This window comes from Anas acuta, chromosome 10 (genome assembly GCF_963932015.1).
Source record: "Anas acuta chromosome 10, bAnaAcu1.1, whole genome shotgun sequence".
Lineage (NCBI taxonomy): Eukaryota > Metazoa > Chordata > Aves > Anseriformes > Anatidae > Anas > Anas acuta.
In genome coordinates, this window is record NC_088988.1 from 4,674,851 (window position 1) to 4,689,620 (window position 14,770).

The window sequence follows — 14,770 nt, forward strand, 5'->3', positions numbered from 1 at the left end:
ACCCTGTTATATGCTACAAGACAGTTTTGTTGGCCTTTCTTTCCAAACACATTCTGAACACACATGTTTTTTTATGTGGGTCTCATTCATTTCAGCTTTACCGTCTCAAATACTGACTTAAATTGGGGGAGAGAAGGAAAGAGAAATAAATAAATAAAACAGGCCTTGAAACCAAGCAGTTATCCACAGAGAAGGAAAGTGGCAGCTAGTTAAATCAAAAACTCATGTCTATGTGATGCATTCATTTTCGCAGTATCTAAAGAATTACAAAGTCTATGTCCATTGAACCAGGCCCAGACTGTATGCAGGTGAAAATCTTGCATTTATTTGAATTAGGAATGCTCAAAGACCATCATTTTAGTGCAAAGAAATCCCATTTGATTATTAAGGAATAAATCAGCTGGTCCAAAGTACAGTTCTGCCATTTTAATACCAACTTGAGTAGCACTCACATTTACACCTTTAATCCCTTCCCTTCCCTTCTTCTATGAAAGATAAACATGTTAACAACAAGGAGGTGTCCAACTACTAATCAAAAGCAATAGAATACCACCAGATCTGATCTATGATGAAATGAGGGTGAATCTAAGTACCTTCTCCTTGTATCAGAGCCTCTACATTGTTTTCAAGAGCTTTTTTTTTTTTTTTTTTTTTTTTTGGTAGGCAGTGATGAAAGGCTGAGAACAAAGTGAGTAAAATTTCCTTTTACTGCTTAAAAATTCTCAGCTGGTTTGCTATATCAAAAAGCTGTCTCTTTAAACAAATCACACGGTTAAAAATGCCAAGTTATAATTCAGCAACTAACTCAGAAAATGACAATTTAATCAATCAGAACCAACCCTCCTGAAAAAGGAAGAAAAAAGAATCAAAAAAAATCTTCAGGCTTTCATGCGATGTGAGTGGTTGAAACTATAAAAAGGTTCAATCACTGTAGAACAAGCCTGCAGCATCAATGTTTATTAAAGTCAGGGGAGCCATTTATTGACCTGGGAAATAGCAAACCACCAGCAGCACTGCCAGATTGCATTTTTACAGTTAACAAACGGAAGGTTGATATTTTCCTTTTCTCTTTTAATTGTGATTCCATCAAATCCAAAGAGTTAAATGCATCTCGATTTTTAAAGGAAAGCAAAGAGGAGCATTCTCTGCACTGATCTCCAGTCAATCTCTCTGCTCTGAGTCCTAGCAATGGGAGATGTTAAATTATTGTAACACAAGATCAAATTTTTAGGTTTATTTGCATCCCAGAAGAATGACAGGCTGGTGTCTGCTCCCCCCTGCACTTTAGGTGATGGTAGAAGATGAGGAGCTACCATTATCAAGATGCTTCTTTCTGTAATCAAATGGAATTATTGTATTTATTCACATAAAGGTCACCCTGCCACTGAGACAGCCAAAAGCACTTAGAATTAATTGTCTTCTCCCAAACTGACAACAGGCACTTTTTTTTTTTTTTTTTTTTTTTTTTTGGATAAAAACACAGCTTGGTTGTTCTGGAGATTTTGTAACTCTGTTTTGCTACAAGCATTTTTATTTTTTTTCAAGTCACACCTTTTTGTGCTGCATAAATTGTAAGCTATGTAAGGCTATTAAAAGGAAAGCATCAGCAATGTGAATCGTGCTTAAGCATCTGTGCTACCCACATTACACGAGCTGAGCTTCTGCTTCATTCTTTGCCCAGCCATGAAAAACCCTGGGGTTAGCTGAGGAACATTCAGTGTGTGTCAGCTACCACCTAAACCAGTGCCAACCCCAGAAAAGGGGACTTCAGATGCTGTGAGGATGAGTCAGGGCAGCTGGAGCTGCCACGCCGCACACTGAGGCTGAGAGCTGTAACAAACCCGTGTGTCCTCTGTGGGTTAGGTACAAAGCGGATGGGCAGGTAGGTTATACATGCATGCATCAAAGGTAATAAATATTGGAACAAATCCCCGGCCACCCAGGACCTTTGGACTTGTTGATGTGCTGCATGCGTTAGCGGCTCACGGCTTGGTGGGAGCGAGGGAGATAAAAACCAAATCCCCAAACCGTGTGTCTGCTGCTTGGGGAATTTCACACTGCTTCTGTGCAGAGCACAGGGCACAGAGCTGTGTGTCTGATTCCACCCCGTCACACACAGCATTTCACACTTCTCTTTCAGGTTTGCAAACACACCTGCGGCAGCTCTCCTTCTCATTTTCGTTTCCTCATTCATAGAGAAAAACACATAATATCCTCACTTAAAACACAGTGGAGGAGTTTGACACAAATTAATGACTCACCTGTCATACTATAAGGATTTTGATATTTGCGGGGGGGGGGGGGGGGGGAAGGCTTTGAGTATTTTGAGACGTGTAAAAAGGTGCTTCACGATTCAAAGACAGCTCATAAAAAATCGAGTCAACTGATGGGTTGGTGTAAGGTCTGAGATAGCAGTTTCGTGTTAAAATCACAATACTGAAAAAATATGAATAAATAAAAGGTTACAGAAAGTGTAACCCACGAGTTCCCTCAGATTAGACCCATTGGCATGAAATTAGTTCACAACTGTCACTTGTGTTGTTTCAAGGGAGATTACTTCTTAAATAACGTTAACGGCAACTTTGATTTGACTTCTGTAATTACTGGAGAGAGAAGGGACTGCGTTTCCTAGGAAGAAAGATCTTTTATCTGTCTGCTTAATGCATAATCTTTGATGAGATGGAGCTCCTTTCCCCTGAGTTATTTCCCTGAGCATTTTTTTTTTTTCTAAAAGAAAAAGATTTTCAGGTTGAAAACAGAGCTGCCATGTCAGAGCTGGGGGAGAGCTGTCTAATTGTCATTTACAATGACCCTTGTATCTCTTCTAAAGGGAGCATCCCTTCTACCTTGTCTCCTCACCCTCACTCTGTCTAACAAGCAGGCATCTTTACAGGGCTGGATTCTTCTCTGGCCTGCCTCCACCACCACCAGTAAATCATAAACATTTCTCCTATAATCAATGGAGTGTCTTCAGATTTACCAGACAGTATAATCTGGTCCATGAGACAGCTGATTGTTATCTATAACCTCCCCATCCAATTCTAGTGATGGCAGATGTAATCCAAAAATTTCCTTTAGGCTTTTTTACTGCCGAAATAGATCAAATTCTGTGGCAGCCTCTTTACAATCTCCACTTTTCTAAATAAACATCACACAGCCCGTACTGCGTTTACAGCAAAACACTTCTCCCTGTCTGCCTGAACGCATCGAGGCGGGCTGTCAGCTGATATTCTGGCACACGAGACAACCAGCAGCAGCAGCATCTTTGTGGGAGTCCATGGTGCAGCGCTTAGACCCCAACCGTTCATGGGCTACCAGAGGGCTGAGACTGTCGATCCCAAGCTCTTGCTCACCAGGAAGAACACAGAATAATCCTTACGGTTAGATGACTTCAAAACCCTTTGCATTGTTTCCTCCCCGCCCCCTGCTAGATACTACATTCCTGCAAGCCATTTAAAATTATTTGATTACAAAGATGAAAGAGTTGGTAGTGTCACATGAAAGGTATCATACAACAGGTATATGCCATGGCTGCATCCACGAAATATTGTAAGCAGAGGCTGCAGGGACTGACAAAACCTTGTTATGCTGGCAGGACAGGGTGATGCACAAGGAGTTAGAAATAGCTGTTGCAAAGGGCACCAAGCAAACCAGGCATAGCCACTGCTCAGTGGCTGGAGACGTACTGGTGGGTGCGCGGTAATGTATTTAGGAGTCATCTGAAGTACGTTTCCAGACTATAAATTAACTGAAACTACTCAGAAAACAATAAATAAATAAATAAATAAATATGGGTAACATTGAAAACTATGCAATTAAACACAGGGCTCCAATGTACAATGATCAACAAAAAGCAAATACTTTATTAGAATGCATGGCAAAGAGAAAATAAGGCCAAAAGCTGGGAGCTAATGGAGGTACTGTGCTGTTGTATTAACCAACAGTGTTCCCTTATTGTTTTTTTTTTTAACTAAGATACAAGTATAGTCATTCTTTGACACACATTTGTATTTGGAAAACTGCTAAATTCTTCCAGGTTTCTTTTGATGAGAAGCGCTGGTAATGTTAGCGATGGAGTGAATAGAGAAGGATCTAAATGTGAGGCTGAATGAAGCCGGAGAGTTCCCAAACTCAGAGAGAGACTTTCTCTTTGGGGCCTGGAGTTTCAGAGCACCTCCCAACTCATTTACAGAGCCTCAAAATGAAGGTGTTTTGCCAATATGAAAATTAAATTCAGTGTTATGGCTCACTTTGAAGTGGTTGTGGCTCTGAATGTGCTTCATTCATGTTTGTGGGCATTTTAACCCATTGGGCTTAACTGTGTAATAAATATACCTGGATTTGTATAATTCCTTCTCCTCTCCCACTGTAATCAAGCTTTGCTCTTCATTTTATGCTTTTATGGGTGCTATTAGATCATAAATCTTTAAAAGTTCTTCAAGCTCACTTTGACCTGCATCCTGCACATATGGGAACTTCTCTTCCTCAATTGTGTTTCTGAGCACACCAGTTCATTACAGTTTTGAACACTGAACTCTCACTCTTACTACTTTACTGCCTGCTTTATGTGCCAAATGTCAAAACAGGCATCAGAAATCTGATTTATGAGGATGTATACAAAAATTGTGGTTCCTGCTTGTGACTGGGAATCAACTAGCAATTTCCTACCAGGATTTCTATTTAAGATACCAGGGCCCAGCCTGGCAGCCTAAAGATGGCACTGCCAACCTTGAATTCAAAAATCACCATCCAGGACCCTTGAAACTTCTTGTAGTATCTTTGAACTTACTTGCTTTCCAATTTTAACCACATTTGACTAACCTGTGGGTCTTTTGCAAGTAAAAGTCAATGCTTATTTTCAAAAATTGAAAGCTGAACAAATCGAGCAGTCTCCAAATGCCAATATGCAAAAGATTTGATAATCTCTTTCCTGTTACAAACATCAGAAAGGTATGGATCAACCCCTAAGCATCCAGAGCACACAAACGTTGATAAGAAATCTAAGCTTCCCCTACTAATTTGCCATTTTCCATCGATTTATACCCTGCTCACAGAAGCACTCCCCCTCACCCCATACACCCAGCTCTATGCAGCGAAGCTGCTGCTTTTTAATCGCTTCTTTTCCATCGGCCGTGCGCCCTGACGGCCCCCGCAGGCCCCGCCGCTCCTTGGGGCTGGGCCCGGCCCTGATCGCGGAGGGTGGAGCCGAGCCGCCACCGCCTCCTCCCCCGGCTCCCCCCCGGCCTGCGCGGCCGCGGCGCTACTCGAGCTCGGGGATCCAGCGCGGCCTAGTGCCAGCGCCGCGGCCGCCATGGCCGGGGAGGTGAAGACGAAGCTGTCCAAGAACCTGCTGCGCATGAAGGTGAGGCGGGGGGCGCCGGGCGGGGAGGGGAGGAGAAGGGGAGGCATGGAGCCCGAGCTGGCGGGGGGGGGGGGGGGGGGGGGGGGGGGGGGGGACGAGGAGATGGCGGCCGGGCTGGGCCTAAGCTGCGGGGCCGCCCTCCGAGCCTCCCGCCGCCGTGGCTGTCCCTTAGGGGTGTGCGGGGATCCGCAACTGGGTGCCCCTTGCAGGCTCTGGGGACGTTTTGCCTTCCTGCATGTGGTCACTCAGCTTCTGCCCTGTTCTGACACAGGCACGAGTGTCTCTCTTGTGTTTTGTACACTGCACGTGGCTTTGTTTGCTTTTTCTTTACAGCTTTTTGCTCAAACTTCACTAGCAAGAGGCTGTTTTAACGAGCTGCCCCAGACAGGGTTTCATTTTTTGTCTGTTTCCACTGATAACCAACAAAGTGCCCAAGCACAACGTCTGGCCCTTTACCACCTTCCTCCATCTTTTCCCAGTCACAAACACAAGGGCTGTCTGCTTACTGGGTTCTGGTGCACGTTGCATAACACAACGCCTAATTCAATAAAGTACATTCTCCTGTGAGGGATGAGTCTTTAATGATGGAAAACAGACACTAGAAAGTGTCTACACAAAAAGACAAAAAAAAAATGCCTTTTTTTTAATGTTAATACTCATTACTTTTTTATAAGTGATTAGCCTTTGTGGCTTCTCGTTTGTGGTGTTTTATTTAACATGCGGGTTTTTTTCACCTATTTATGTGGGACCATGTTTCAGAAACTGCCTGAAAGGTTTTAGCTCCATATAAAGTGGGCTCTGTTACAGTAAGATTGTGCAGTATTTACCACAATTAATAGGTACTGCTAATGAAAGGCTAACATTTGTACACAGGGGAAACAAAATGCATCCTGCCTTGCTCCCAAAGGTAAGTAAATGATGGGCTTAGTTAGCCAGCAGCACAGGACAGAGTAAGACTCCCTTAACCTAGATTGCAGCATCATTGATTTTTGTTACTTTTTTGTAATACTCTCTTCTTAGGTGAAACTTATGCTGCTGGTTTTTGCCAGTTTATTAACCCTCCAGAGATTTCAAAGGCTAGTTTTTAGATTTCCTTCCTTGGAAGGCTGTGGGGAACCAGACTGTGAATGTGGTGCTGTGACATTTGCAGATTTAGAGTCCAGGCAGTAGTAACCAGCTTAGAAGAGATGAGTAGGTTTTGAAAAGGTCATACACAGATCATGTGCTTAGCACTTTCATACTGCAAAACCTGTTTACAAATGTTTTAATTAATCTTTTAGCAGCTGCCTCCACGGGTAGTGATAAGATGTATCATAACAATTTAGTAGGCAGGTGAAGGGGCACCCAGAGGTGGCGTGTGGTCAGTGGTAGTGTTGTGAAAACCCTTTTCACCAAGATCCAGACTATGCACACCTCTTGATGTCAAATGGTGGCTCATGCTTTTAGTTCCTGTACCATTTGATCCAGGTCCCATTGCTTGGGGGAACTTACCTAAATAATCATGCAGTTACTGCCTTACATACTCTGCATCTACCATGGTTGGTATATTTTTAATTCATTCACGTGTGTTTACATTTCTGATAAACACAATCACATATTTTTTTTCATCCAGCTATTCCTGTAGTAATCGTGAGGAACATAATCTTTAAAATGTAATGTGGAATGATTATTTAATTGCGTGCTTGTAGCAAAATTTCTCCTGTTGAGTTTTCTGACTGGCTAACCAATTTCCTTGAGCAATATGGTTTTCCACATGATAGATTCCCTTATTTTCCTCAAGTAGATACTGTAATTTTAATTGGAAAGCTTTGACATATTTTGGGTCGACTCAGAAAACAAAAGTCAAGTTTTCTTTCATTAAAGATCTTGTACAAATGGATACAAATAGAAATATAAAAGGAAAATGAGACACTATATTGGCTTATATGTCAGGGTTTGGTTTGTTTTGCCTGGACATTTTGTAAAGACTGAGAAAATGTGGGTATGTACACATAATATATATTACATATATGTATTACTTATATACTTTAAATCTCAGTAATTTCGGATTTTTGTGGGAGGGAAGTGTGTAGTGATGTCTTCTTGGGCCTTATGCCCAAGTCAAGCCTGCTGTAGCTGGGACCAAAGCTATGACCGAGTCTCTGCTAATGTCTGAAAGACAGAAGAGCCCCACTGGCATGTTATCTGTCAGCCTGCAGGCTTATCTAAATACAGAAATGATGCTGCTTTAAACGAAAGGAGTACGATTAGTTGATATAAAACTCCTCTGCAGTGTTGTGCCTACAGGTTTGCTTTGATTGCCACAAAGCAATTTTTGTACAGAAATGTGTATAAACAGCACTGGTAGCCTTGTCTCTTGCTGTGAATTATATCGGTATAAATGTGCACCTCTGTCAGAGGCAGTTACTGAAACACTTTCTGTAGGCCCAAAGGAAGGTCCCAGCTCCTAGGGATGTGAGAATGTAAGGATCGCTCCTGTAAAGTCGTGAAGAGTTCTGTTTTCTCTCCTGTGCCTGGAGAAGTGAGTTAACTTTGTCAATACTTTTAAATTGTCAGTCAGTTCAGGCACCAGACTTGATACAAATGGAAGTATAAGGGATGTTGCACGTATCTCAGGTCTGTGGTTTTGCACTCTCAGCAATTTGTCATGGGCCGTGACAAATGCCCTCTTCTATTCCCAGCTACAAGAGAGGTTACAGCTCGTATCTGCCTGTTCCCGTTCCCTGCCAAAGGCTATCACAGACAGAGCAATTGGCAGGAACGTCCTTGTATTAGGCAGAATTAGCTGTCTTACCCTAAAGTAATTTATTGATCTCACCTACCTTGGCAGGCTGTTCCTGAAGTGAGTTAGCAGGTGTTTACCATACTGCTTGACTAGTAGTTTGGTGGGTCATCAATGAGAAGTTAAGAGTTGGTAACATCTTCCTTTAACACAGTTGGATGCAGAAGATGTCATAGCCTCAGTTACTTATTTCAAAGGCAGGTTCTAGCCTTCTGGGTTACAAACACAAACTAGTTTGTAATATGAAATCTGAGAAAAGAAGATGGTTGAAAATACAGAAGTTTCAAAAAGTCACCAACTGGTATGGCCAACATTTAGGTCACAGCTCCATTTAGGTCACAGTACTGTTTGGGTGTGGGGGGGTGGTTTCGGATATACTGCAAAATCTTTAATTAGCATTACATTCTCTCTGGCCTTTGCTGAAACAGTAGAAATATCTTGGCTAAATTGTGGATTTGTGACGTCTCAGATCCATCAAAATTTTCTTTTTATCTAGGTGCAGACATGGCTGACTGTTGACTTCCAGTCAGTCCAGATTGTTGTGATGCACAGATGTTTACTTTTCCTTTGTCCGTTTGCCCAAACTCAGATTAAGCCCAGAGAAGATCACAACAAGCATTTAATTCTTATATCAACTGTTAAGTATGTAATGGATAATTACGATTATGTAATTATTGCCTGTACAGAACATACTCAAAAGAGATTGAAGTTGTGCGTTTTTGTCTTTATTTTCAGTTCATGCAAAGGGGTTTGGATTCACAAACTAAAAAACAACTAGAAGAGGAAGAAAAGAAGATAATTAGTGAAGAACACTGGTATCTTGATTTACCAGACCTAAAGGAGAAAGAGTAAGCTTGTACTCTTGTATCACCGTTGCATTGTTGTGGGGTGGGAACAGAATTTGTTTTTTTCCCTTTAGCAGAAATATTACTGACAATTATTAACAGAATGAAAAAAAAATAGTGACAAACTGGCATTTCAGCTTGTTATATTTTCAGGGACATTCTTAAGATTGCCAAGTCCGGTTTGACCTACTTTCATTTCTTGCACGCTTTGTCTTCTTTCACTCGCATTTTCTTCTAGATGCATGTAATTAGTTTCTTTCAGGCAGGGACCAATTCATTCATTGCTGCTTTTGCCATTCATTTGAAAAAAGAAGTTTGAAACTTTGTGTTAGTAAATTGAGCTTCAGTCACATGTGTAGGCCCATTCAGGACCGCGTCTTCTTGAGTCCAGCTCACTTCAAGTCCTGTTTTTGAAGTAGGAGAGATAATGGATAAAGCAAAAATAAAGGAAGGCTTAGCTAATAGGGAAGCAAATGTCCATTCCCACTATTTGGAAAGGCACTTTAAATAGCAAGGGAACTACTTTAAAAATAGTTTGACTTTTGTCCTTTAAAAAGAGAACAAAAATTCTATTGAGTAAGAATGTATATAATTTATAAAAGCTGGGATCCAGAGAATTAACTGTAGTTGAATAAGGTCATTCATAAACTATTTTCCATGACTGTTAGTAGATATGACAAAAAGGTATTTGAGCTTCAGTTGCAGCAAGGAAGGTTCAGGTTTGATATTGGAAGGTTTTTTAACAATGAGGCTATTGAAGCACGCGAATAGATGGCCTAAGAAGACTGGTTTCGTCGTCACTGGAAGTCTTTTGAGGACAGGCGAGGTAGACTTGTGCTGTTCATAGTTCACGTTTAGCTGATCCTACCTTGAGGTAGGAGAATGAGCTTGATTTCTTCAGCATGATTTCCTATGCCTGTAGGAGTTTGTTTTAAATGAGAGATGAAGAGGTAGAGAGAAGGGATGCATGTGTGTGAGAGGAAAAGAAGGATGGAACAGTTCAAGGAAGTACTTTTATCTAACGTGAGTGTTATGGACGCCTCGGAGTCATGTTTCTTTTCTTTCCAGGCTCATGGAAAGGAGGAAGAAAGAGGAAATCTTTCTCTGCTGAACAGAGAATTACACAGTGGTTTATAACCTGACAGACTCAACTAATTCCAGGTCTAACATCACAATGAAAAATTAATTAGAAGCTTTTGCTGGTATAGTAATGCCACCTGGAGAGTGATATTTATGTGGTATTTTTATTCTGGCAAAAGCATTAATGTAGGTGGAATCTTACCAGCAAAGAGTGCTTTCTGTCAGGAGAGTTAATTTTGCTTGTGGAACTGGCACAGCTTTGCTGGCAAACAGTATTTCTTTGCACTCCAAGCTCCTTGCATTGAAAGATTTATCAGAGCAATTAAGCTTCAGAAAGTAGTTGATGGTATAAAATACACTGTGGTTTTGTTTATTTGTGTGGGGGAAGACAGCAAATGCTTTTTGCATTTGTTTAATTTGATTATATTAAAGTGCACTGTTTGACAAATGCTGGGTTTGGGTTTTCATGCAGGAGCTTTATAATAGAAGAGAGAAGCTTTATGCTGTGTGAGGATCTACTTTATGGCAGAATGTCCTTCAAAGGATTCAATCCGGAAATTGAGGTACTATTTAAATATTCTCTTTTGAGGTGGTCTCACATTAGGATTGAAACCCTTGGGAACAGGGACTTTAGTGTTCACCCTCCATGCTGCCTGGCCTTTGCAGCACCTTCAGTAAATTCTCTCATGTGCAAGAAAACTGCAATTCAAACCAAAATGTTGATCAATGTAGCATCTGGTAAGTAGAAACCTTTTATCTCTGTGGGTTGATGGTCAGTAATTACGTAATTCCTGCAGATCTTTCCTTCCTTGAGCTGAGAAGACTGTCCCACAGCTTACCAAAACAATAGCTCTTTGTTCCTCCTGCCATTTAATTCAGAGCCCAATATTACAAATATTCAACCCTGTTTATTCAGCACTTACTCATATAAGTAGGGTCTTGAAATTCCAAAGTAAAAATTCTGGGCAAGAGAGTCTTTCATTTCTTTCTGGCATGATTCATGCTGATAGAACTAGTAATTACTGAAATGGTAATAAAAATGTTACTGCTGAACTGAAACAAGAGGATGAAAGTACAAAGACAAAGAGATGTGAGGAAGGCTATGCAAGGTGATTTAATGGGGCATTCTTTTAGTTATTTTGAACTTGCTTTCACTGTGACTTGGCATATAATTGCTTCATGGTTTTTATTATCGTTTATTGTAAATTCTTGCAGATATTTTTCAATTGTAACAAAACCATTCCAAAGACTATGTGCTGACATCACAATGAAAAAATAATTAGGATCTAACTGTCTGGTCTCCTCAAGATGTCTGCCGTGCATTTGAGGGTGCTTGGATAGAACAGTTCACTGAAAACCCTGTTTATATCTTGTCTTTTTTTCTCAAAGGCAAACTCTTAAGCTCATCTTAGCATTGAAGAGGAATGTTACCTTTTCTTATAGCCCTGTGCTTTAGCCTGAACAGAATACAGCAAATGAGGAAAATGGGGATTAAAACTGATCCTTAACTTTTATGCACTTTTCCTGCCAGTGAATTTCAGCATAGTTGACATTGTGTCAGGGTTATATGTTTAAGCTATTTCTTACTTCATTTTCAGAAGTTAATGGTCCAAATGAACTCTAAAAGCAAGAAAGAAGAAATTGAAGTGGATGATAAAATGGAGGCTGATGTGTCAGATGAAGAAATGGCCAGAAGGTACACTATTCCTAGCCAGTATTGATTATATCTTAAAATATGTGATATATTAGGTATTATGTGCAGGAGAAGAAAAAAAAAAAAAACAACAACAAAAAGCATTTAATACTTCAGTGATTTCTCAGGATTTTTGGTGTTTGTTTAGTGAAATCTCTATCAATTTGGGGGTTAAAATCTCGTAGATGTTTTCTGCCTTTTGATATCCCTATATTCCATTCTAATACCTCCTAGCTCCAGATTACTGCTCATTTTGACAGCTTAGGTTTGTTAGTAATTTAATCCGTGATCATGTAGTACTTGTGCTTCTTAAACGTCTAATGACAGGCTTTTTATACTACTTGAATTGTTGATTAGATTTGTGATTTCCTGCATTGAACTTGCACTGATTTCAGTAAAAGCTGACAATTTTTAATTATCTTTACAGATATGAAACATTAGTGGGAACAATAGGGAAGAAATTCTTGAAAAAAAGAGACCAGCGTGTTCTTCGTGATGAAGATGAAGATGAGAATAGCAACTCAAGACCTAAGAAAGCCAAGAAAATGTTCTTAAAACCTCAGGATTAATGTCAACTGCACAACTGGAGCTGATAGAAATGTTATCTACCAAATATAGTACCATGAACCGAAGATTGTTTTGAGTTTTTGCTATTTAATGTAAAGGATAGAATTGTAAATCTGAGTCTGTTCTCACTGAAATTTCTGCCATCCACATGATGAACATTTTTAAAAGTGGATGTGTATATAATGGATGTCATACATCCTTTCCTCTCTGAGCAGCTTTTAACGTGTGGGGCATTAAGCCCATCAGTCATTTTTAATGTTGTGTATAACGAGGATGAGTGTCAACGTGCAATCAAGAGCAACAGTATTTACATTTTATGATAACATCTAAAAGAAATATTTGCAGTGAAGAGTAGCTTTGTCCAATCCGGTAAGGCAGTTCAGCTTTCACTGCTATTTTTATTATGAAAATGAAAACCTTTGCTCTCCACAATTTGAAAAAAGTCAGCAGAAACATGCATCTCTTTTTTTTTAACTGTTCTACAAATAAGCTGGGAAAAGAACAGATACAAAATCCATTTTGTTGAATTTTCTGTTTTCTATAAAGCTTATTTAAAAATAGAGGGGTTTGTAGCAAAAAAATCTTTTTTTTCTAGAGCAAGCCAAATATTGGGCAACGTTTACAGTTTGACAGTTGAGCAGATTGCGACTCTTAATTTCTATCTTCCAAAAGAAGTTTGCTAATCTTGTCTCTTTTTCAGCCAAAAAATTCCAATCTTATAATTATCTAGGTCTTGTCATAAAAGCATAATAACAGCTTGAAAAACATGTTTGAAAAGTGAATAAAAACTGATTTTTTGTGTGTTTAATGATTCTGGTTTAGCTAATTTAAAGTAAAAAAATGATACTTAATACAATCAGAAGAAATCCTGTTTTGTGCTGACCACAAATGTCCCCATGTATTAATTGACAGAGTTAACTTTTCCTGTTCAGCATGTAGTGAAGCCATCTGAAGCAGAAAACACCATGGCCTTTAGTCACTTAGTGCCCTGAACTTACTGAAAAAGGTAACTGTGGCCTTGTCTAAATTCATAGCAGTTCTTTGTATTCTAGTTTTCAACGAGTTCTATTAATTTTCTCAGCTAGATATCTAAATTGCTCATCCTTAATGCTGACTCTCTGAAGAAAGATTTTGTTAAATTGAAGCAAGACATGAAACTCAACATAAAGACAGAGGCTGTGTCTGCTGTAATGCATGTATGCTATATGAACTATAATTCATATACCAAGAGCAGCTCATTAGATATTCAAGATGGATCACACATGGAAAGAAATACACTTTTAACCTAGTAAGAGCCTTGTTCAGGTAGAAAGCCTGATTCATGATCTGAGATAGTTTTTCAGAGCTAATTAAATGCTACTGGTTCAATTACTTAAAATTTGATCATATATTATCACTAGTTGAAAAGAAGTTAATGACGGCGAGACATTCCTTTTCCCATGGAAGATGTGACATGAGTTAAGAAATGATTTATTATTGGTCATCACAAGAAAAACTCAGAATATATCCCATTACTCTTATTAGTAGGAAAATCATTCCCCTCTATGTGAATACATTTCTTCAATGGAGAGAGAATTTCTGCAAAGTTGTGTGGGATGGTTCAGGGAGAAAACCACCAGTAACCACGAGGTGTCACTACACTTGCACTTCCCTGAGAGAAAGTGGATTGGAGAATGTTTCGGTGACATCATGTACAGAGATTTTTGGGTAATTTCAGTAATTACTAGCAGTTCAGATGAACTCTGTGAAGTCTTGCTTGGTCGAGGCTCTGTGCAGAGAGTTCTATTGTATTGCAGAGTTTTGTTAAATCTGATGGGGTAATTTTGTACAGCTGAAGTGTGTTCTGCCATACACTGGTCCTTATATTTTAAAGGTACCTAAGTGCCCAAAGTTGCAAGGATTTAGAGTTGTGATGGGGTCTTCTGAAATGCCCATCTCTATTTTCAGCTTTGTTGTGTGTGTGTTTAAATTGGGCTCTAGCTTCCTAGCCAAGGTAGAAACATTCTGCTGTATAAAATTAGTGTTTAAACTACTCTTGACAGAGATACAAGTGTAGTGGTGAAATATTCATAATGCAAACCGACATTAATTCAAGCTTTCTTGGCTCTGATAAGTCTCAAATGCAGATCTGTTTTCATGGACAACTTCCTAAGCAGTAGAATTTTAAAAGCTACAGGTTTCTAAATGAAAAGTATTTTTTTTCTCAGAGCACAAAAGCAAGTTAGGATTTTTGTTCAAGCTTAAAAAATAAAACACCACCAGCAAAATTTAGTGGATAAAGAGTTGCCAGACACCAGAAGCGTTTGTGTCTGTTACACTAAGGTAGCTATTAGAGTGAACAAGCAGTGTGTTGTAGTTTGTGCTCGCTGACAGCTCAGCGTTAAGTCTAAGCATGCCTCCTGACAGGTGGAATCTTTGTCCCTCCCTTTGACAGGCTGACA

At 39.7% G+C, this 14,770-nt stretch overlaps 1 protein-coding gene across 1 annotated transcript; it reads left to right on the plus strand.

The window, feature by feature from the left end:
* The first annotated feature begins 5,191 nt into the window (after positions 1 to 5,191).
* Positions 5,192 to 13,137, plus strand: MPHOSPH6 (M-phase phosphoprotein 6). The gene is made up of 5 exons (XM_068693153.1): positions 5,192 to 5,362; positions 8,880 to 8,992; positions 10,542 to 10,632; positions 11,668 to 11,765; positions 12,190 to 13,137. Exons 1-5 carry the CDS (start codon positions 5,312 to 5,314, stop codon positions 12,329 to 12,331), a joined length of 495 nt encoding a protein of 164 aa, XP_068549254.1. The 5' UTR covers positions 5,192 to 5,311; the 3' UTR covers positions 12,332 to 13,137.
* The last annotated feature ends 1,633 nt before the right edge of the window (positions 13,138 to 14,770 follow it).

Bases quoted from the DNA above. Each gene is read 5' to 3' on its own strand.
- MPHOSPH6 (XM_068693153.1), top strand. From the start codon at position 5,312: ATGGCCGGGGAGGTGAAGACGAAGCTGTCCAAGAACCTGCTGCGCATG. The intron at 5,363-8,879 runs GTGAGGCGGGGG...CTTTATTTTCAG, and splicing joins AGAACCTGCTGCGCATGAAG to TTCATGCAAAGGGGTTTGGA. The intron at 10,633-11,667 runs GTACTATTTAAA...CTTCATTTTCAG, and splicing joins GATTCAATCCGGAAATTGAG to AAGTTAATGGTCCAAATGAA.